Source organism: Canis aureus, chromosome 23 (genome assembly GCF_053574225.1).
Source record: "Canis aureus isolate CA01 chromosome 23, VMU_Caureus_v.1.0, whole genome shotgun sequence".
NCBI classification, from domain to species: Eukaryota; Metazoa; Chordata; class Mammalia; order Carnivora; family Canidae; genus Canis; species Canis aureus.
The window spans coordinates 27,943,673-27,967,307 of NC_135633.1; the positions used below are offsets into that span (position 1 = coordinate 27,943,673).

General features: G+C 39.3%; 1 protein-coding gene across 1 annotated transcript in view; it reads left to right on the forward strand.

Moving 5' to 3' along the window:
• The first annotated feature begins 2,422 nt into the window (after window positions 1-2,422).
• Window positions 2,423-23,635, forward strand: part of RNF169 (ring finger protein 169) — an 80,807-nt gene continuing 59,594 nt past the window's right edge. The window contains exon 1 of the mRNA XM_077867042.1: window positions 2,423-2,961. Within this exon, the coding sequence (XP_077723168.1) occupies window positions 2,448-2,961 (514 nt within the window). The 5' untranslated portion in view covers window positions 2,423-2,447. The remainder of the gene's footprint in view (window positions 2,962-23,635) is intronic.

Here is a 23,635-nt window from a genome sequence, read left to right on the forward strand (position 1 = left end):
GTTATCAGCTTGAAATCACACAATGAGTTAATGAGAGGGGTAAAGGGACCAGGACCAATCCCAGATCGCCTGGCTTTTGGTCTTGTGCTATTCAGACCTCTTGTTTTTTCTTCCCTCTGCAAAAGATAATTTCTTGTCTTTGTTTCCAAGAGAGCATGTTGCATGTCTATGGTTCAACTCTTCCAACACTAAACAGGCTTCAGATTAAGAACCCCAAACTGTCAGAAGTGAGCCCAGACCAAGGGCCCCATTTCTTTCTTTCTTTTTTAAAAAGATATATTTATTTATTTGAGAGAGAAAGAGAGTGTGCTTGAGCAAGCCCGAGGAGGGGCAGAGGGAGAGAAAGAATCCTGAAGCAGATTTTCCAATGAGTGTGGAGCCTGATGTAGGGCTTGATACCAGGACCCCAAGATTATGACCCAAGCCGAAATCAAGAGTTGGCTGCTTAACTGACTGAGCCACCTACGCTCCCCCAAGGGCCCATTTTTTATTGTAATTCACTTGATCTCTGGGCCACAGGCCTCCCTGTCAGAATCTGGGCAAAGTATCCTCAAGAATCTTGACTGGTGGGCAGCCCCAGGAGGCTCAGCGGTTTTAGCGCCGCCTTCAGCCCAGGGCCTGATCCTGGAGACCCGGGATCGAGTCCCATGTCAGGCTCCCTGCATGGAGCCTGCTTCTCCCTCTACCTGTGTCTCTGCCTCTCTCTCTCTCTCTCTCTGTGTGTGCCTCTCATGAATAAATAAAATCTTAAAAAAAAAAAAAGAATCTCGACTGGAGAGTGAAATGAGGAGGATCCCTCGATAAAGGACAGTCCAGCTGAAGCCATACTTCTATGTTTGCTAGGATTCTGACTGGGCCTCTGTACACACAAGGTCTTGTTTCAATTACTCAAAGACTCTTCTTCCATTCTTGACTGTTCTTTAGCCATCTGGTTCTCATCTTGGGAATCTACTTTCCTTTTCCTGCTCTCTGACTTACACCAATCACTCTGGCTTACCACTAGTTCATACACTGTTTCTGGGCAATCTCATGGAAACCCAGGGCCTCTGGTGCCTTCTGTGACATTACATTGCTTTTTTGATTTTGTTCTCCTCTAAAATTTATGCTTTTCTATAAAGATTCCCAACAGGAAATGCCATTTGTTTAATTCCTCCTGGTCTGTATCTACCTTATTGCAAAGAAAGCAAAGGGTGGGATTATTGCTATAGTAGAACCATCTATCAGAGGGGAGCCATTTTTTAAAATCATATACCCTCTGCATCCAGAAAGGGGGCTGCCATCAGTCTGAGCACCTCAATTGGTGACTAGCCCCAGCAGGGATGACATGGCCAGAGCTGTCCTTTAGGAAGCAGCTCTAAGAGCTGTAGAGGATGGATTGGAGGAAGAGAGGCTGTGGGCAGGAGGGCAACCTAGAGGAGCTACTGTAGTAATCTAGGTGAGAGATAATGAGACATGATTTGGGCAATGGGACTGAGAGGAAGAAGAGAAGATAGGAAAACAGTCAATTTTGGTGGGAGAACTGGCAGGACTAAGAAACTGACATATCTGGGGATGAGGGAAAAGTAAAGACCACTCGGTTTAGAGCTTGAGGTCCTCGGAGGATAGTACCTTTAATAGGATAAGGGGAATAAGAAATCAGCTGTTTTGTAAGACAGTGATTTTAGTTTTGTGCACGAGGAACGGAGACATCCAAGATAATGTTTCCAGCAGGCAGTTGAACATGCAGGGCTAGACTCAGGAGGTCTGGGCTGTGGATATCAATTTGAGAGTTTAAGCTGGAAGAAAGTGTGAGGTGAGGGTGAGGCACCCAAAGAGAGAAGAGGACAGAGGCCAGAGCCTAAAGGAATGTCCACATTTAAGCCCCAAACAAGGTGGAGAGTTCAAAACAGCCTGAGACAGAGCTAAGAGGTTGAGAAAAAAACCCTGGAAAGTATGGTTTTGCCAGCCAAGAGAAGGAAGTTCTGGGAAGATATGGATGGAGAGGAGGACTGACAAGAAGCTGTTATTTTTGGTAGTTAGCTGCTGGTCGCAGGAGCTGGTCACAACAGCTACCCTTAGGATGAAGCACCGAGGGAAGGTTCTGGATAATTCACAGAACCCCGCTCACTTTAGCCTTAGTTATCTGGGTATTGCAGGATAAATACGTGTAATTACTTCATAAAGTTTAATATCACTCAGAATTTCCAAATCCCTCAGTCCTCAACTTCATCTGGTTCAATAAGAGGAAATTGCAAAGACTGGAGGGCGAGGCTGAAGACGGCATAGAAAGTAACTAATAAATATTAATGAAGTCCCGCTCTCCGCCAATCAGGCCCCGGGAGAACCTTCTCCGGGCTCCCTGGAGCCCCGCCCCCTCATAAATATGTAGATAGCCCCGCCCGCCGCGCGCAGCCCCGCCCTCTACTCTTCTCCCTCGCAACGGACTCTCCCTTCAAACGGGAAACAAGATGGCGGCGGCAGGTCCGAGTACTCGGGCCTCTTCCGCGGCGGCAGCGGCAGCTCTCAGTCGGCGGGGCCGACGGGGCCGCTGTGACGAGATGGCGGCAGCCAAGACTGGGGCCCCGGGCGCAGCCTCTGGCCCCGCACTGCTGGTGTTGCCGCCGCCGCCGCCGCTGCAGCCGCCGCCGCCGCCGCCGCCGCCGCGGCCGGAGGAGTCGGGCTGCGCCGGGTGCCTGGAGACCCCGGGGGAAGCGGCGGCCCTGCCGTGCGGCCACTCGCTGTGCCGAGGCTGCGCCCAGCGCGCCGCCGACGCCGCGGGCCCCGGTTGCCCGCGCTGCCGAGCCCGCGGCCCGGCTTGGGCCCGCCGTCGGGCCCGCGACGACGGCCAGGCCGACGCGGAGGTGCAGGGCGAGCGCGCCCGCCGCGGCCACCCGGAGCGCTGCCGCCCGCGCCGGGACGGGGGCGCGGCCGCCGCGGGGCCCAGGCCGGAGCAGGAGCCGCGCGCCCCGGCCGCCGAGCCAGGTGGAGCCTCCCGTCCTCCCTCTGGGGTCCGGGGCGAGGCCGAGCGCGCCCGGCCCGGCCTGGGTAGGGGGTTGGACGGTCCCAGGCCGCCCTCGAGCGGCCGAGCCGACTTCTCGTGCGGTTAGGGCTGGGCTCTGTCCGGGTGCAGCTGGTTCTGGGTTTTGAACTTCGGAATGAAGTGCGGGCAGCACGGATTTGGAGGGGCAGCGAGGGGGTCCCGCGCCGTGCGGAAGTGAGAAGTTTGGAGGGCAGCCGAGCATTCTCGCCACCAGTTGGGGCCGGGTCGCCGCGGTGCGGGGAAGCAGGGCTCCGAACTCTGCAGGGGCGCTGCGGGGTCAGGGGAGTGTTGGGCTTGGTGCTGCGTGTAGCAGAGCTCGGGGTCCAGCCGTGTCGAGAGGGGGCTGCTGGGCCCGAGTGCGCGGATCTTGAGGGGCCTGGAGTATCCGGGGGGGGGGGCGGGTTGCGTTTGAGGATGTGGAGGGAGCTTTTCAGACTTCGTGCGGAGTGCGTTGGGAGAATGAACTCCCATGTGCAGTTCGCACAAAGTCTTGAAAAATGCATGCCTGTGCACGGAGCTTGGCACATAGTGAGTGTGGAAGCAATAAATCAGGGTTATTTATATATAATGATTCCAGAATCTTATAAGCTCCAGTAGTGCTGGAGACCAACAAAACAAAACAAAACTTGGATGGGGTTTAAAAGTTTCGTAAATGGAGATTGGTTGGCAGGGGCTGCTTCTAAGCTCCACGGCAGTGTGGGTTTCCGACTATCATCCTGGCAGTTAAAAGTCTGTTGCAGGACTGTTGCTTTCAACCTCTTTGCCTTTCTTTTTTCTTTTTTTTTTTTTTTTACCTTCCATAGCCTGTCACTCTTTGGTGCTGAGCTTGACATAGAAAGTGTCCAGTAAACATCACAAAACAAAACTGTTATCACTTAGGACTCTTCTGAGACCCTTCCAATCAGCACAACGTCTAGAGCTCTTTGATAAGAAATGCTCACTTAAGAGGAGATTTTCAGGAGGCATTATTAGGAAAGGCCAGATATTTGCGCCTCTTGTGTTGGGAATTCTGCAGTGTGTTATTTTCAGTAGGGAAAAGAAGGCGTTGCTTGTGTATGGAAATGTAGTCTCTAGAAACTGCAGGTTCCAAAATGCAAGTCTGTTTTGGTTCAAGCAGACACCTTCCACTGCCCTAGGGTACTTTATTATTATTATTTTTATTTCTACATCTTATTTCTCTATTTCTTATTATTTCTTGTGAGCTTCACATCAGATAGGTACTTTTATTTCCATTTTACAGATGAAACTGAGGCCCAGAGAGGTTAAGTAACTTGCCTGAGGATGAAAACCCGGTTCTATCTGATTCTTGCTCAAATCAGGCAAGAAGGCCTCCTCAGATATCATCTAATTTGTGGGTGATGTGTGAGGATCTCATGCTATTTAATTTGCCTCAAATTCTGAGATTATGATTTAAAAAAAAAAGTATTTCACTGGTTTCCCTACGAGTACTATTATATGGTCAAATAGGATAGAAATTTCTATTCTTATTTCTAATGTCTGGACTCCTTTGTGAAATAGTCTGAAATTTGATCCATGTGAGGGAGTGTGGCTCGATAATTTGTACAAACTTTTTCCCTTGAACAAATTTGTCATAAAGTGTATCAGTAATTAAGGAAAATTATATAAAATGAGATTCCTAATTAGGATCTATTGAATCACTGAATATCCACCAATTATTTTATGTATTTATGAGGACTGTGATGAAAAATATTTTTCCTTAAATGTTCTTGTTGGATCATTGAGTATATATGATTACAGGCTTATAAGTCAAATCATTATAGAAGAATATTCCTGAGCAGCGTTTGGGAATTCTAGTTTCAGTGGGTTGTTTGGACTCCTTGAAGTAATACACAATTTTTTAATTTAAAATTTTAATACACAGTGCATTCACATCATACAAGAATATAAGGAAGTATGCAATGGAAAGGTTCCTCCTACCTTTTAGTCATTTACCACTAACACCAAAATTCTCATTTGTTCTTCCGGTTTCCTTATGCTTACACATAAAAATTCATATACATTTATTTTAGTTTTTGATCTTTTTTACACGAAAGGTTGTATATTGTATACACTGTTCTGCAACTTGCTTTTTTCATATCAAAATACATTGTGGAAATCTTGTCATATCATTATATAGAAAGTTCCTTCATTCTACTTACAGCTGCCAGGAATTTCATTGAATGGCTTTAACAATTTACTTAATCATCTGTTGGTGGACATTTAGGTTGTTTGCAATCTTTTGCTATTATAAATAGCTATTCATAAAACTGTTATATACACGTGTATGTGCATTGTTATGGAGAGGTCACCTGTAGCTTTTACCAATTCTCAAAGTGTGGCAGAAAGAAAGCTAGGAACCATTGTTTTAACCCAGGTCCCTCATTCTACAGAAGGGAGGACTGAGGACTAAAAGAGAGTAGACAGTTATCAGCTAATGGTCATAATGAGTTAGTAGCAGATAAACAAGGACTGAAAGAGTAACCCATAAAGAAGGGGTAAAACATACCCTAATTCTCAGTTAAATGCTGATGATGGCTTTTCATAGGGAAAAAGTAAAAGATACCAGTTTCATAAATATTTACATTGTATTTTTGAGTGGGAAACAGCAACGGAATTAGCAGCTTTAGGTATATTCACAAGTATATTGTTTAGCAATATTCTTTTGGCATAGTTAGGCCAGTTGATGAAAGAAAGGTCAGGCCTGCTTTATGATACTGGAAATTAAATTTTGTAGTAAATGATTGGTGTTTAAGAGAAATTCTTAAACTTTTGTTGTTGTTGTTGAAGCCCCATGGCTCTCTTGGAATGGAATTGTCTATGAAATAAGTGCAAGAGTTTATGCTTGTTGAAAATTTTGGTTGTGTTGGTGACATTTTTGGTTTTTTTGCTAGCTTCTTGGCAAGCTTTAAAGTTCAGAACCTTAAGGACTCCTGTGTAAAATGTTTTGTTTTATTATATGCATTGTCAGTTTGCTTATGGATATAGTATCAATTGATTTGTGCAACATTGTGCGAAGGCTACTGCAACTTTATGTTCCTTGAGGATCTATATAGCTCATTGCATATACTGATACAGTATTTGGACTGCTTTGAGGAATATTCACAAGTATATAATGAATGCCGGTGCTGTGCCAGGCATTATTCTAAGTCCTTGGGAGACATTAGTGAATGAAGTATTCAAAGATTTCTTCCTCTTGAAGCTTATATTCTAAATTTAGAGACAGTCTTGGTCCACTGATTTTATTTATTTATTTTTTAAAGATTTTATTTATTTCTTAGAGAAGGGGAGAGAGAGATTGAGAGAGAGAGAGAGGCAGAGACACAGGCAGAGGGAGAAGCAGGCTCCATGCAGGGAGCCTGAGGTGGGACTCTATCCTGCCTGGGTCTCCAGGATCACGCCCTGGGCTGAAGGCGGCGCTAAACCGCTAAGCCACTGGGGCTCCTCTAGGTCCACTGATTTTAAAAAAAATGTAGCACACAGGCATGCATAGGTACCTTTGCAACTACAGTTGACCCTTGAACAACAAGAATTTGAACTCTGTGGGTCCATCTGTACATGGGTTTTTTTTCAATGAATACATTACAGTGCTATAAAATGTATTTTCTCTTTCTTAGGATTTTCCTAACATTTTCTTTTCTCTAGTTTTATTGTAAGAATATAGTATGTAATGCATGTAACATACAAAGTATATGTTAATCAGCAGTTTATGTTATTAGTAAGGCATCTGGTCAACAATGGGCTATAAAGTTTTGGGGAAGTCAAAATTTACTCTGGATTTTTGACTGTGCCAGGGGTCAGCACCCATTACCCCTGTATTGTTCAGTGGTCAACTGTATATACAACAGCAATACTTAAGTCTCTTTGGTAATAATTAATGAATTTTAAGAATTCATTTAGTCTTTTGATTTTAAATCAGAAGTGATCATTCTAAATTACACTGCCTTTGAACTTGAAACCAAGACCTTTTTAGTTCTTTTTCATCTACTATGGGTAATTATTAAAGAGAAAAGCTAGACAAAGGCCAATGAATGTTTTAAATTGGCAGTTAGAACTTAAAAAAAATGTTTTTCGTGTTAAAAGTGCATTTCAAACATTGAATAGTACCTTATTTATCTCTTCACTTTAATCCTACCCAACCTCCTTGTTCACTTAGGGTTAACTTTATACATTTAAAAAATTTCCTCTTTCTGTGACAAACAAGTAGTTCTGGTTTATTACTCAGTTGGCAGACAATGTTTGCTATGTGTGCAGCCTAAATTGCATTTAGAACTAATGAATAATGAAATCATGTGATTGTAGTGTAAAAGGACAAGAATTTCCCTTAGCTGTAAGGATTTGTTTTAAAATGTATAAAATGACTCAACTTTTTAATCCTTAATGACACATATTCCAGAATTTGAACATGTCTTTATGTGTTATACGAATGCAGGAAACAACTCAGAATGAGATTACCTCACCAACTAAATATTAATTGCCATTGAAGGAATATCTCTATTCTATAGAATTCAGGATCGAGCAGCAGGAATTCAGGAGGTGTTTTTGTTCATTCATATTTCTACTCCTGCCTAATTTGCAGTTAATCTGGATGAGTTGCTTACCCTTGAATTCATTTATATGAGGTTTTTTGGAGTGTAGGATATAGGACGTGTTTGTCAAATATTATCCCACTAATTCAATGAGCATTTTGGGAGCACATACTCTGTAAGATAATACAATAAAAAAGATGAATAAGACATGGTCCCCATTCTTTGGGATTCCACAGTGTGGTTGGACAAACGCCTTACCAAATAACATTACAAAGTGGTAAGTGGGCTAAATGCATAATGCCAACAGAAGAGTATAGGAATGGGATAAGTGAGAATCTGGAGGAAAGCTGAGGAATTTGAGCTGTATGTTGAAAGGTGTAGGAATTCACCACATGAAGGAAGAGGGGATGGCCATTACAGCAGAAGAACCTGCATGTACAAAAGCATGAAGCCTCTTGGCATATTGAGGGACTGACAAGGAGTTGAATATAGATGGAATGTGTGACTGGAGGGGTCAGGAGAAGAGAAGGTACTGTGGAAGTTAGATCACAGATCACAGGGCATGGAATGTCATGACAAAGTAATTTGAGATTTTTTTTCCTGTAGATAGGGCAGAGCCCTTAAAGATTTTTTTAAGGATGGGGAGAGACAGAGAATCTTAAGCAGGCTCCATGCCTAGTGCGGAGCCCAACACAGGGCTGAGATCATTATCTGGGCTGAGATCATTACCTGAGCCGAAATCAAGGGTCAGACGTTTAACTGACTGAGCCACCCAGGGACCCCTGCCCTTAAAGATTTTTAAGTAAGTGGAATGACATTATAATGTGCTTTAGAAAGACAGTTTGGTTGGAGTTTGGAGGAAAGATGTGAAGAGAAACAAAGAAAGGAGTCCAGTTAGGGTGCTATTTTGGTAGTTCAGGAGTAGACAGATGAAGAGGGGCTGGACTAAAGCAGTGGCTTTGGGGATGTTTCCTTCAGTCATGTGTTAATTTAGTAACTATTTGAGACCCTTCTGTGTGCTAGGCACTAGAACTACAAATAGAATAAAAACATTCTTTCTCTTCAAGTCAGTGTAATTGGGAAGATTGGTATATAAACATGCCACTGAAATGTGTAATAAATGCAGTTATAACCGTGATGCAAGATATAATTGTAGAAGGTAATAAGGTATATATTAATAGAGCAAGTTAACGGAACAGGATCTGGAAATGGATTGCCTATGTTTGAATTCTAGCTCTGCTGTTTATAGCTGTGTGTCATTGGGTACATTGCTTATGTCTCTGTACCTTAATTTCCTCATTTAGAAAATGGGGATAGTAATAGCAAACGAAATCATAAGATTGTTAAGACTAAATGAGTTATTAGAATGTATGGCATATAAAGAGCTCAGTGAATGTTAGCTGTTTCACAAAGAAGAGAATCAAACTCAGATGGGTCAGGAATGGCTTCAGTAAAAGATACTTGAATTTGATATTCAGTAGGTGGATGAGGACAGGATAAAGACAAGGAAAATCAGTATATTTAAAAGCACAGGACTATGAAATAACAAGGAGACTTCTGGAGATTGTTAAGTAGGAGTGGTTGGAGCATGGAGTACATGTGGGAGAGTGGAAGGAGATGGAATTCCAGAAATAAGCAGTTACTAGGTAATAGTGGACTTTAAATGCTGTGCTCGGGAGTAAGGATCCAGTGAAGAGTTTTAAAGAGGAGTTCCATCTTTGTATTTTACAGTAATTACTAGTATGGGGTTAATGTAGCAAATGGATTGGAGAGCCCAGATTCTCTTTTAGCAAGATGGCTAACTGAGATAAGAAGAAGACTCCTCTCCCAGAAATACCCAGAAAAGCTAGATGATATTGAGCTAACAATTCTTTTAAATGCATTCCTGAGCTTGCAGGAAAGACAGAAAAATCTCCAGGTCCTAGAAATAAAAATGGAACTAAAAACCAAAACTTTAGTAAGCCCTTGAGTTCATGCTGTGTTGCTCTGGAGCAGGGTGAAGGGGTGGGGTGAGGGGTTATTTCTGGTTTTCTGTTCCTAGTGGATTGAATTTTAACCATGTAGAAAAAGGAACCAAGACTAAGACTTCTGCACAAAACTGGGATTCTTAAGTGCATTCAAAGTGAAAGGGTGAGTAGAGAAAAATCTTCCCACTGACACAAGGTAGTAATAAGAAATCTTGTCTTGATTTACCTGGGCTCTATGCAGAGAGGAAATGGGACAAAAAGCTTCCTGAGAAATTGAAGCACAAGACATAAGCTTTGCTCATATTTGGGATCTGGATTTATATTATATGATTTAAGTATCACCATACTGAGAAATTAATGTACAAGCTGGCCCCAAAATAGCAATACCCCTGGGTCACCTGGAGAAAGGGAAAACAAGACTCCAAGGGGTTTTCTCAACTCGGGCCAGAAGAGATTCTCTAAAAAGAAGTAAGCCCAACTGAAGATGAACTTATAATTAAATGTGACACGAGAGGAAACCATTTTCTAACATAAATGAGAGTTAGCTGATATAACAAGCAAGAGGATTATATCTCTGGGAACTGGGATAGTAGGATAGCAGCTTGAAGGATAATTTAAATTAGCACATTTTAAGTGACTAGAGACATTAAAGAATTAATTGACATCCCAGGAAATGAGTAAGACATTATGAAACAGGTACATTTGAAAAATATAATAAATGAAAAATATAACCAGTGAAGTTAAAAAAATCTTAGTAAACAAGCAATAGCATATACAGATGAAGAGAAAATCAGTAAGCTGGGAATCCTGAGAATGCAAAACAGATAAAGGAAAATCTGAAAGATGAAGAATAATGAAAGATTAAGAATACCCAAGGTTGGGATCCCTCAGTGACTCAGCGGTTTAGCGCCTGCCTTTGGCCCAGGGTGTGATCCTGGAGACCCGGGATCGAGTCCCACATCAGGCTCCTTGCATGGAGCCTGCTTTTCCCTCTGCCTGCGTCTCTGCTTCTCTCTCTCTGTGTCTCTTATGAATGAATAAATAAAATCTTTAAAAAAAAAAAAAAAAGAATACCCAACATCTAATAGTAATTACAGAGGGAGAAAAATAGAATGAGGAGACATGGAATTGAAAGAGATGATGACATGAGAATATTTGAGAATTAGTAAAAAGACATGAATCCTTAGGTTTTAGACTTAGAAGGCCCTAGAAAGAATTAAATGAACAAAACAACCCCATATATTGCAGTGAAACTGTAGAATACCAAAGGCACTTTAAAAAGCAACCAGAAAGCAAAGACAAAGGAGCAACAGGCTGAGAATAGACATCTTGAAATCAACAAGAGAGGCCAGAATTTTGGCTTCAACAAGAGAGATCTGAATTTTGTACTCAGCTTAGTTATCATTCAAGAGTGAAGGAAAATCAAAAATATATTCAGATAAACAAAAATACAGAGAATTTACCATGATATTTCTGAAAGAAGTATTATACTAAATACACTTCAGGAAGAAAAGAAATTAACAGGGGAGAAAGGATACAAGAAGTCATGGTGAACAAAGAAATCAGGTAAACTAAGCCAAGATTGACTGTATAAAACAAAAATAATTATGATTAATTGTGGGGGCTAAAACCAAAGTGGAGTTAAAATATTGGACAAGGATAAAGTGTAAGCTGGGAGAGAAAGTGATCAGTATTAATGAGTTCTAAGGTTCTATATATAGTTCAGGAAGAAAGAGATATTGATTAACTTTAGGCTCTCGTCAGATGCATATTAAAAATTTAAAGGTTACCACTAAAAGAAATACAGTGCATAACTTGATCTGCTATATATATATATATATATATATATATATATATATATATCTCCATATATTTCCCAAGTTAGAGAATATACATTCCTTTTAAACAAATGTAGAACATGCACATAATTAGGCACAAAGAAAGTTTCGACAAATACCAAAGATTGCTATTTAAACCATGTTATCTGACCCCAATACACTAAAATTAGAAATTAATGATAAATATAGCCAATCCCCCTGCCAGTCCATGTTTGGAAATTAAAAATGCGAAAACAAACTTCCAGATAATGTATGGTAAAGAACAAAATCATGGAAATTGGAATATATTTAGAGTTTAGTAACAGTGGAACTAACTCTCAAAATCTGTGGAATACAACTAAAGCAAAACTAAGGAAAATTTAAGTGCCTATATTAAATTTCATTGAATGTTAAGATGCCATCATTTGTAAGATATACAGACTTTTTTTTTTTTTTTAAGATTATTTCTTTATTTATGACCTGAGCGGAAAGCAGATGCATTAATTGACTGAGCCGCCCAGGAGCCCCTTACTTAGACTTTTTAACTTTATACTTACTGAAAGAGCTTTTTTTTTTTTTTTTTTTTTTACATAAGTCTTTTTTTTAAACTCTTTTTTTAAAAAAATATTATTTATTCATGGGACACACACACACACACACACAGAGAGAGAGAGAGAGAGAGGCAGAGACACAGGCAGAGGGAGAAGCAGGCTCCACGCGGGGAGCCCGATGCCGGACTCGATCCCCTGTCTCCGGGACCACGCCCTGGGCCAAAGGCAGGCACCAAACCGCTGAGCCATCCAGGGATCCCCTGAAAGAGCTCTTATGAGTTTATTTAGATATAGATTTAGCTTATCAGTTGAGCATATATTTATAAAAGGAAGTGAAGTAATAATTTGTAGAATATTCCTGTTTTTCATGATTCTTCTAAATTAGGTTTTGACTGAATCATGGAGATTTGAGTCTTTCTACATAGTATTACCTACTGTGTCATAGAGAACATTTGTGATACAGTGTTTCTTAGAAGAGTTTCCTGTAGCTATCTCTACCATTTTCTTTGACATTGCTGGCATCCATCAAATTTTGATGCTAATGCTTTCTTGAGCATGCCAAATGGCTTCAACAAAAGGTTTTCAGATGAGACTCTTAGTTCTTCCTCAGATGGTCTATAATAGGCTTGTTGGCTAATAGTGAGAGGTTACAGTTCAGTCATGCCACCAGGAATAACCAACAAATCACTACATTTTTTTGGCAAGCTTATTCTTTAATTGTCTTTATTTATACATAAATAAGCAATGACAGTGACATCATCACTACTCCCTGGCTGACAGTGATGATAAGACTTCCATTGTAAGAAACATCCCAATTTCAGAGATGTTAATATGAAGAAATGTGTGTCCTAGAATCTGTAAGGTATTTGAATTGAAAAAAGACTGAAAAATATATTTTTTAAAGATTTAATTATTTATTTGAGTGAGAGGCCAAGGGAAAGGGAGGGAAAGTCTCAAGCAGACTCTGCACTGAGCACAGAGCCCGACGCAGGGCTCGATCTCATGACCCTGAGATCACAACGTGAGCCAAAACCAAGTCAGAAGTTCAGTCGACTCTGCTACCCAGGCGTCCCAAGACTGAAAATTATTGAGTTAAGTGGCCAACTGAAGATAGAATAGTAATAGCAGATTAAACCCAAAGGAAGAAGAAGATAGGAAAGTATAAAGATAACAGAAATTAATGGACTAGAAAACAAACAGTGAAGAGGATTAATAAACTGAAAATCTAATTCATGGAACTAATACGAGATTTATATCGTAGACAAATCTCTGGCAAGACTGGTCAGAGAAAAAGAAAAGGCATAAATGTTAGGAATACAACTATAGATATGATAAAGATATAAAAACCCCATAAGTATAGAATATGTCATGCTTTTGAAAAGTATAAAATAGTCAACTTCCTGGAAAATGCAACCTGTCACAGCTTACTCGAGGATAAATAAAAAGTATGAATAGAAATGTAACTTAAGAAGAACTTAACAGGGGATCCCTGGGTGGCTCAGCGGTTTAGAGTCTGCCTTCCGCCCACGGCGTGGTCCTGGAGTTCCAGGATCAAGTCCCACTTCGGGATCCCTGCATGGAGCCTACTTCTCCCTCTGCCTGTTTCTCTGTATCTCTCTCTGTGTGTCTCTCATGAATAAATAAATAAAATCTTAAAAAAAAAAAAACTTGAACAAATAGTAAAATCTTCTCACTAAGTAACATGGGGATGTAAAGAGCAAAATCCAGAATGTGGGAAACTGTAGGATACATGGTCCATTTGCTTCCACAAATAATGTGAAGAAGAAGAGGAGGGGGAGGAAGAAAAAGAGAAGAGAAAGAAGAAGAGCAATAGAAGGGAAACCTGTAGTAGATTAAAAGATACAACAAATTTAAGTGTATGAATTTATTTGGATCCTGATTTGAAAAACTATAAAAAAGTTTGTCAGGAAATTGAATACTCTTTCGATGTTTGTTGGCATTAAAGATTATGAAATTTTTAATGTGACAGTAGTTTTCTGGTTACATATTTTAAAAGAGTCCTTTAGGAGAGATATTAAAATGTTTATAGGTAAGATGATATGATGTCTGGGATTTGCTTCAGAATCATTCCTTCAAGGAGAATGGGGGAGGTAATGATTAGGGGATTAGATGAAATATGATTGGCAGTGAATTAATTATTGAAGCTGGGGGATGGATAGGTTGGGGTTTATTATAGAGGTCTAATAAATATTTGAGATTTTTCCACAATAAAAAGTGGAAGAAAACTTCTATCCATTAAAGAAGTACCAGGCACAGGGTTTTGCAGTTTACCGGAATATTACAGGATGGGTAGGAATAAAAGTGTTGCTAGATTTCTTCTAGAGGGCTTTTACAACTTGATATCAAAATCACACAAGGGCAGGATAAGAAAGGAAAAATACTGGCCAATCTCATGAATGTATATTTTAAAAATCCCAGATGAAATATGCACTACTCTAGTAGTGCATTAAAAAAAAAAACAACAACAGCCAAGTAGCATTTATTCCAGTAATGGGAGCTCAGTTTAACATTAAGAGTCTAATGTAGGGATCCCTGGGTGGCGCAGCAGTTTGGCGCCTGCCTTTGGCCCAGGGCGCGATCCTGGAGACCCGGGATCGAATCCCACATTGGGCTCCCGGTGCATGGAGCCTGCTTCTCCCTCTGCCTGTGTCTCTGCCTCTCTCTCTCTCTCTCTGTGAGACTATCATAAATAAATAAAAATTAAAAAAAAAAGAGTCTAATGTAATTCACTATATTAATGAATTAAAGGAAACTAAAACCATATGATCTTTTCAATAAATTCTTAGAGGAGCAGTTGACAGAATATGCCGCTCATTATTTAAAAAGCCAGAACAGGGCAACCCCGGTGGTCCAGCGGTTTGGTGCCACCTGCAGCCTGGGGTGTGATCCTGGAGATCCGAGATCGAGTCCCACGTCGGGTTCCCTGCATGGAGCCTGCTTCTCCCTCTGCCTGTGTCTCTGCCTCTCTCTCTCTCTCTCTCTCTCTGTTTTAATAAATAAAATCTTTAAAAAAAAAAAAGCTAGACTACTTGGAATAGAAGGGAACTTCTTTTTTAAGTGGGATTTATCAAAAAGGATATTTAGTGGCCAAGAACAGTCAAGACCATTTTGGAGTACATTGCTTTACCAAATATTAAGCTATTATAAAGCTGTATTAATTAAAACAGTGAGGTATTGGTATCAGGATAGTTGGATAACCAGTGTTAAATAATTTAAAAATCAAAAAAATAAAAGAGTCCAGTAACATGCCCTCATATATTTGATTGGTAGATGACAGGTGGCATTACAAATCAGTGGGGCAAAGACACTGTTTTCAGTTGTGGATAGTTAGCTAACGATACAGAAAACAGGAAAAAAATAGATCTTTACCTTATACCATACACAATTCCAGATTAAAGGTCAAACTATAAAGCTTGGGAAATACTACAAATGTCTCTAAAAATGGAGTAGAGAAGTATTCTTCATACAAGCAGCATGAAAGAAATATTGATAATTTTTGGACACATTAAAACACTTCTCTATGATAAAAGGTAATAGAAAATAAACCACAGGATGGAAGAAAATATTTTCTTTTTTTTTTTTTAAGATTTATTTATTTAGTCATGAGACACACACATAGAGGCAGAGACATAGGGAGAGGAAGAAGCAAGCTCCCAGGAGGGAGCCCAATGTGGGACTCAATCCCGGATCCCAGGATCACGCCCTGAGTTGAAGGTAGATGCCCAACCACTGAGCCACCCAGGCGTCCTGGAAGAAAATATTTTCAATGAAATAACTGACAAAAGATTAATATCCAAAATATATGAGGAACCACAAATCATTATGACAGACACCTCATTATAAAAATGGTGAGGGGATTTGAGTAGACCTTTCACAGAAGGAGGAAAACTGAAAGGCCAATAAACGTCTGCAATGATGTTCACTATCATTGATAATTAGGGAAATGCAAGTTAAACCCAATCATGAGAGCTCATCAAACTGGCATAATTTATTATCGATTAGTGACAATAATGGTGAACTACATGCTGCTGGAGAAGTATAAGCTGGTATAACCATTTTGGATAGCAGTTTGGCCATACCTAGGAAGGTTGAAGAGATACATTTCTTGCCATATGGCGATTCCATCAATAGGTGTCTGCCCTATATATGAATATGTGTATGACACTTATGATATATTCATGAATATATACCTATACATAATTACAAAAAAAATTTTTTAATGATGCTCACTATAGTACTGGAAAAAGTAGTAGCAGCCATCCTTGATAGGAAAAAAGGATAAAGGGATAAATTATAGTTGAGACAATTATTGTTTGTCTCTCCAGAAAAAAACGTTAATATACATTTCCTGCCAGACTCTACTAGCCTTTTTACAATGCTTAATTACTATATATAGCTTTTTAATGATAAGATTAGTAAAGAAATGGTTTGACTTTCTAGTGATAGATAGGGTCAGACTGATGTTTAACCACTTTGGTGATTAGGGAAGTTTCTGTTGCCTCAGGATATCACTCAGATATCCTGTAGTATCTGAAATTCAATACATACTCTCTTTCGGTCTCTTATTCTTGTGGTTCTTTTAAAATGCAAGTACTTCTGAGAGAGAAAAAGATAAACTTGTTCATGTAGGATAGGGAGGTTTTATCAGATTTATACATTCTTCAAGTTGGAATAGTTTTGGAGAGGGAATTCACATTTATGGAATTTCCTTTGTACTAGGTCCCATATGTTAGGTTTTATAGTTTATTTACTAGACATTTATGGAGTATCCCGTATGTATAAGACCTTGAACTAGGTACATAAAAGGATAGACTTGAAGAGAGCAAGAATGTTTAGGAGAAACACCTAATCACAAGAACTGTGCCTCAGTCTATTTTAGAAGATTGGATTAAAATAAGTTATACAATTATGAAGATATGTAAGGAAAGAAGAGTGTTTTCTGATTATTCATACTGATAAAGATGATGCAAGACTGTCCAGTTTCAGCATCTAACTATCCTTCCTGGTTTTCCAGAGGAAATGGATAGTATTATTGTGAAGATCGTTGTTTGCAGAAGCTGAGGTGATTTATCCTAGATTGATACTTTCCATAGGGCTGATATTAGTTGTTTTGATTTGAAAGGTCCATAGTTCTTAGGCTAAGTAAAGATTCTGTTTATTTTATACCCATTTATTGAACTCTTGTGTCTATATTATAAACTGATCCTGGGGAACATTGGAGGTCCTCCTGGTGACTTTTAAAGAGCAGTTTTGGGAGAGTGGTGTAACAAAGAAGGCCCTAATAGCATGGGTTAAAGTGAGAAAGGAGAAACTGAATATATATATATATTTTTTTTTTTTCTTTGTAGGGGTTTGCTGTAAAGGGGGGCAAGGAAACAGGCCAATACCTGCTGGGGGACAAGAGCTTAGGAGTTTTTTTCTTCTTCAGATAAATGATATTAAGTCGTTTGTATATTATCATATTAGGGAGAAATTGATGGTGCTGGGGAGAGTAGAGGAAACTGATGAGCTAAGGTTATGAAGAGGTGAGAGAAGATGTGAACTGGAACACCAGGGGGAGATTGATCTTACACATAAATAGGGATACTTTTCCCATTCTGGTGACTCTACTCATTGCTGTCTATATTTGGACAGTTTTAATGGTTTGAAAGTTCAGTTTTGTGGTGATTCAAAATCTGCTTCCCTGGTGTTAATATTCAAGTACTTAAAAACCATGATTATTTCTTTTATTTTTTTATTTTTTTATTTTTTTATTTTTATTTTTATTTTTATTTTTTTTTATTTTTTTTTATTTTTTTTTACCATGATTATTTCTATTTAAAATTTTAGGTTAAACTTCTCTAATTAATCTCTTTGTTCCTCTTCGTTACCAAAGGTTCTGGTCATACTGCATTACTTAAAGATATTGTAATATAGTATGCTTTTTGAATCCTTTTTGACCTTTTGTCACCTATGATTATTCTGCCTGGAAGACTCTATCTTCCTGTCAAATTATACTTAAATTCTTTTAAGGCCCAGGTGAAATGTAAGTGCTTTGTGAAATTTTTTCTCACTCGCACAAGAGTCATGCCACCACATAAGCATGTGTATCAGTCATGTCACTGAATTTCTGTTCCTCATTTGTGTATTGGGCACTACAGTGAACTCTCTGAGGTCAAAGATTATGTTTCTATGTATTCAGCACTTAATATGGTACTTAAAATGTATTAGATACACAGTCAATGCTTAATGAAGGAAAAAGAGTCTTAAAAAAAGCCCCTAAAAGTTTTTGATTATTTCATGATTCTTATACTGTTCTGGTCTTCTTTAAATATGCCACACAGAGCTGACCCTCAGACTTCAAATAATGCCTAACTAGTATAGCGGGTAGTGAGGTTTACTATCTCTCCACCTAGAGGCTAAATTCTTAATACTGCTAAAGATTGCATTAGCCTTGATTATACTGAATTTGTCAGCAACAAAATTGTTGGGTTTTTGTTTTGTTTTGTTTTGTCATGAACTGTTGTCAAACCATCTTCCTCATCATATGTATTTACCACAAAATTTTTAAGCTTGAAGATAATTCATTTTCAATTTTGGTTTGGTTTTTATTTTTCTGAATAGCAGTGGACTTATTTTCCTTTCACTTCTGTTTTGCCATTTCTCTTGTGTTTTGTCTGGTGTTTCATTCTGTAAAACTATTATAATAAAAACCTCAAAAGGTTGGACTTTTTTAGTATACTAAAGTTTACCTTTGCCTTAATTATAAAGCAAAGCTTTGCTAACTTTAGCTCCCTTTAGACAACAGATTCTTTGAAAGACTTTAGTATGAAATGGTTCTAATGGTATTAAAGATCTTTTTATTGGTTCATGCAACAAAACAATTTTAAGCCACTGTCTTACGCTGAGACATATACCTAAAGATCATCCCTATCTTCAGGGAAATCTCTTAGTTTAGGGAGGCAGAAACAGAGACAAGTAATAAAAATACAGGTAACAAATACTACCATCGAAATAAGTGCAGAATGTTATGAGGGCCTACAGGAACCAATTGTCATTCTCTCTGGGTTAGTGGGAAAGGCTTCACAAAGGACAGGGCGGGGTTTTGAAGTAATCATATAGTGAGAAGGAGAAAAACCATTCTGGGAGGAAGTGGCATATATAAAGTCCTAGAGGAGACAGGATATGGCAGATCTAGGTATAGTGAGATATGTTAAGGTTGGGGAGAGGAGAGGTATCGCAGGAATGGAAAAATGTAGCTGGAGTCTTGTTTACAAATCTTGGAAGTCAATAAATGTTAGTAAGCAGGAAGATGATAGGGTCAGGACTCTTATAAAGAACTAAGAAAACAGTATAGATGAGAGAAGGAAAGTCCAAGGAGTCCAACAGGCCAGTCGGGCTACCAATTTATACACCCAGAATCTGTACCCAGTAGGTATTGGAGGATTAGATGAGAAAAACAACCTTGTTAAAGTAGATACTACTCCCATTTTATGGATGAAGAAGCACAGACTTCACAAGGGTAAAGACCGTTAGTATTTATCCAGTGGATGGTAGATTTAAATGCATTGTGATATGGTTCCAATCCTGCACTCTTTCTAATATTGCTATCATTCCACCTTGTGGACTAGCATGAATGATTCTTTGCCTCAGACAGCAGAAATTAAGTCCAAAGGATTTTGTGCCAGGGTGATGGATATAGTGGGGGCACCCATATGATGGTCTTGTTCCACCTAGATCTACAGGGCCTTCATCTCTGCTGTATTCCTATACCTGTGTTTGCTTCTGTGATCTCTTATTGTGTGTCTCCTGTTGCTTCAACCATGCTGATCTAATGCAAGCTGCCAAACTGTGTCTTATTGTTTGGGCCATTTCTGGTTTCAACAAGGAAACAGTTGTTTTCACTCTACTCTTGTTAAATACCTGCTCTTGCAAATCCTGTTGATCGCTACTCTCTTGCTTTGTCTTTCCCCAATCCATGTGTCTTAGTCCATTTGGGCTGCTATAACAGAATGTCACGGACTAGGTGGTTTATAAACAACAGAAGTTTATTTCTCATGGTCCTGGAGGCTGGGAAGTCACAGATCAAGATGCTAATTAGATGTGGAATCTTCTGACTTAGTTCATAGACTGTCATCTTGCTGTCTTCTCACTTGGTAGAAGGGGCAGGGGAGCTTTCTAGGGTCTCTTTCATAAGGACACTAATCCCATTCATAAGGGCTTTGCCCTCATCTAATCACCTTTCCAAGGCCCCACTTCTAAATGCCATCACATTGGGGATTAGGTTTCAACATAAGAAGCTGGGGGCGGGGTGTATGTGTGTGTGTGTGTGTGTGTGTGTGTGTGCGCAGGGGATGCAAAAAGCACCAGGGGCTGATAGCTAGAGTCAGTAGGCCAGATCTAGCCTGCTGCTAATTTTTGTAAATAAAGGGTTTTTTTTTTTTTGAAACATAGCCATACTCATTCATATTGTCTATGACTACTTTCACGCTACATCAGCAGAGTGGACAGTTGTGACAGAGACCTTATGGTCTGCAAAGCCTAAAATATTTAGTATCTGGCCATGAGCCTACAGCCCTAGGCTGCTCGTTATTCTTTCCAGATCAAGGTACAAATCAGGTTAATTCTTTAAGCTAAAGGAACAAGATGCAACTTGAAATTTGAGTATTATCATTAATTTTTTTAGCAGTTAATTTAGTAAATACTTTTGAGTTGCCTCACTATATATAAAAAAAAATCTTTGGTGCCTTTTTTTTCATTGAATTCCTTATATTTTCTTACAATTCTAAGAAATTTTTATCCCTGAAAAATGTTGAGTGGACTTTTTCTTTTACCTTACAGGGAAGTTTCTAACATTTAATGAATATCAGTTATGTAGCCAACACTGTACCAGACACATTATATTAAATCATGTTTAATCATTCATAATGGTTCATTTGAGGGAGATATTATCCCTTTGGGAATGGGGAATACTGAGGGCTAGAGCAGTTGTAGTGTGCCCAGGGTCACCCAGGTAAGTGAGTGATAGTGTCTAAGCAGTCTCCTCAGCCCAGGATCTTTGTACTTGTAGAAGTTATCAGGCATACTCATGTAGCTGGTAAAGAGCTTTATTAAAAACAAAAAACGAAAAACAAAACACAAAACATTTAACTGAGTGACTGACACAGGTTCCCGATGGAATCCCAAAAGTAGCTCCTTTATACTGTACGCAGGGGAGATTCTGCCCAAATTTGGCATTGTTTTCACAGAAAAGTAAAGAACACCCTATTCCCCAGCTTATCTTTTTGACCCGTACAACTCTTTTTTTTTTTCCTGTACAACTCTTCTAAGCAGCCTTTCTGCTCTAGCAAAACCTATTTATTCACTGTCCAGCCTTCGTACTTCATGCTTTGTTGTTCACATGAATTGCGCTTTCTCCATCTGTTTGCTTATCTAAGTTTTACCAGTTAGTCTCTGCTTCATCCCACCTTCTTAAAGCCTGCCTCCTTCCCAGCCTTGGTTCTCTTCCTTCTGCAGATGGGCGGACACTTACTGCACTGTTTGCTTATAAGCTTCATTTAGCGGTTGTTTACTTTGTGACATTGCATCTGTCATGGTCTCTGTCCTTTTAAGAAACTTTTTATAACTTTGTCTTCGCTAATAAGCTATACTATAAATGCTTTGGGGAAAGAGTCTCATGCCTTATTTTGTGTGTATTTTCTCTTCCCATGGCAACTCCCTTTTTCTTCATTGATCATTCTGCTTTAATTTTCTTTTTTTCTTTCTGCTTTAATTTTCTAATCTCTGGAAACATTTTTTCCTTATTCTCACATATTTTTATATGATAACTTGATATGCTATCACTATTTTTTTCCTTTTGTGACTTCTACAATTATATTGCTGTTTCTTTTTACCTTTGCTATTGCCATTTTATGCTTAATGTTTTTTTAAAGCAGCCTCTATGCCCAGTATGGGGCTCGAACTCGCCACCCCAAGATCAAGAGTCACATAATCTACTGACTGAGCCAGCTAGGCACCCCTGCTTAATAGGTTTTTTTGCTTTGTTTGAAATTATAAGGCAGTCTGGCAGCTTGCATGTCTCGTTTAGCCTAAATGGTTTCCTATCTTATTAAAGCAATAGCTCACATTATTAAAAAGTCTTTCTTGGCAGAATGATCATACATGGTATAGACTGTCCATAATTAGCCTAACCATTCCTTCAAAACTGGACTTTTAGGTTATTCTCAGTTTTTGTTTTGCAGTTATGAACAAAGTTGCAATGGAAATCTTTTTTTTTTTTTTAAGATTATTTGAGAGAGAGAGAGAGAGAAAGAGAGCAAATATACGTGGGGTGAGGGGAAGAGGGAGAAACAGACTTCTTGCTGAGCAGGGAGCCCAGTGTGGGGCTGGATCCCAGGACTCCAGGATCATGACCTGAGCCAAAGGCAGATGCTTAACCAACTGAGCCACTCAGGTGCCCATTTAGATTATTTTCCTAGATAAATTCTTGGAAATTAATTATTAGGTCAAAAGTTATAAGAATTTTATATGTTCTTGGTATGTGGGCTGTAACAATTTGATTAGTTCTTTGCTGAAGGATAGTTTTAAAATACAAGCAGTGTTAAGTTCATGTAGTAGTAATCTGTGGTGTTAATTATGGTACTTAAATAAGCAGCCTTAAAGTTTAGTGTTAACATTTTATTAGCTTTTAACTTTTTCTCTGTGTCCTTCTTACCAGGTAATCACTCTTTATATTGCCTGCTGTAAATTGTTACTTGTCTTGGGCAAGTTGGTAATGAGCAGTTGCATTAGTTTTAGACAGTACTTGGCTGTCATCTGCACTCTTAGAAAGGAGTAAACAAAAAAGTAGATAATAGAAACCACTTTAGTTTGGTTTTAGAACACATATGTGGTTCACTCCCTAGGTCTTCACCTTCCTAATTCTAAATGGTATGCTTAATTTAACATTAAGATTTCTTCTTTCACATATTCCATTTACAAAAATTATTTGAGAGAGAGAGAGAGTGAGAACATGAGTGGGAGAGGGGCAGAGCGAGAGGACAAAGCAAACTCCTCGCTGAGCAAAGAGCCTGATTAGGGACCAGGACCAAGGACCATCCCAGGACCTTAGGATCATGACCTGAGCCGAAGGCAGACACTTAACAGGCTGAGCTACCCAGGTGCCCCTCACATATTCTATTTGATAGTGGTTGTTTGGTGGGTAGTACAAGCAGGTAACCTTGAGATAAATATGGATAATAGCTTCTGTTTATTATATATCTCTGCACTTACATGTTTTGTTGTAGAAGATGTACTTGGATTCACCATCCTCCTTTTTGCTGTTGTGCACCTCTACCTCTTGTTGTTCTTTTTTTTTTTAAGATTTTTATTTTATTTTTTATTTTTTAAAAGATTTTATTTATTCATGAGAGACAGAGAGAGAGAGAGAGGCAGAGACATAGGCAGAGAGAGAAGCAGGCTCCATGCAGGGAGCCTATGTGGGACTCCATCCTGGGACTCCAGGATCATGCCCTGGGCTGAAGGCAGATGCTAAACCGCTGAGCCACCCAGGCATCCCAAGATTTTATTTATTTTTTATTTTTTTATTTTTCCAAGATTTTATTTTTAAGTACTCTCTACACCCAACATGGGGCTTTAACTTATAATCCCAAGATCAAGAATCATGCGCCCTACTGACTGAGCCAGTGAGGCAGCCCTATTCTATGAGCTCTTAAATGTTTAGTTTTATAACTGTTTGACATTCTGTAATTGTCTC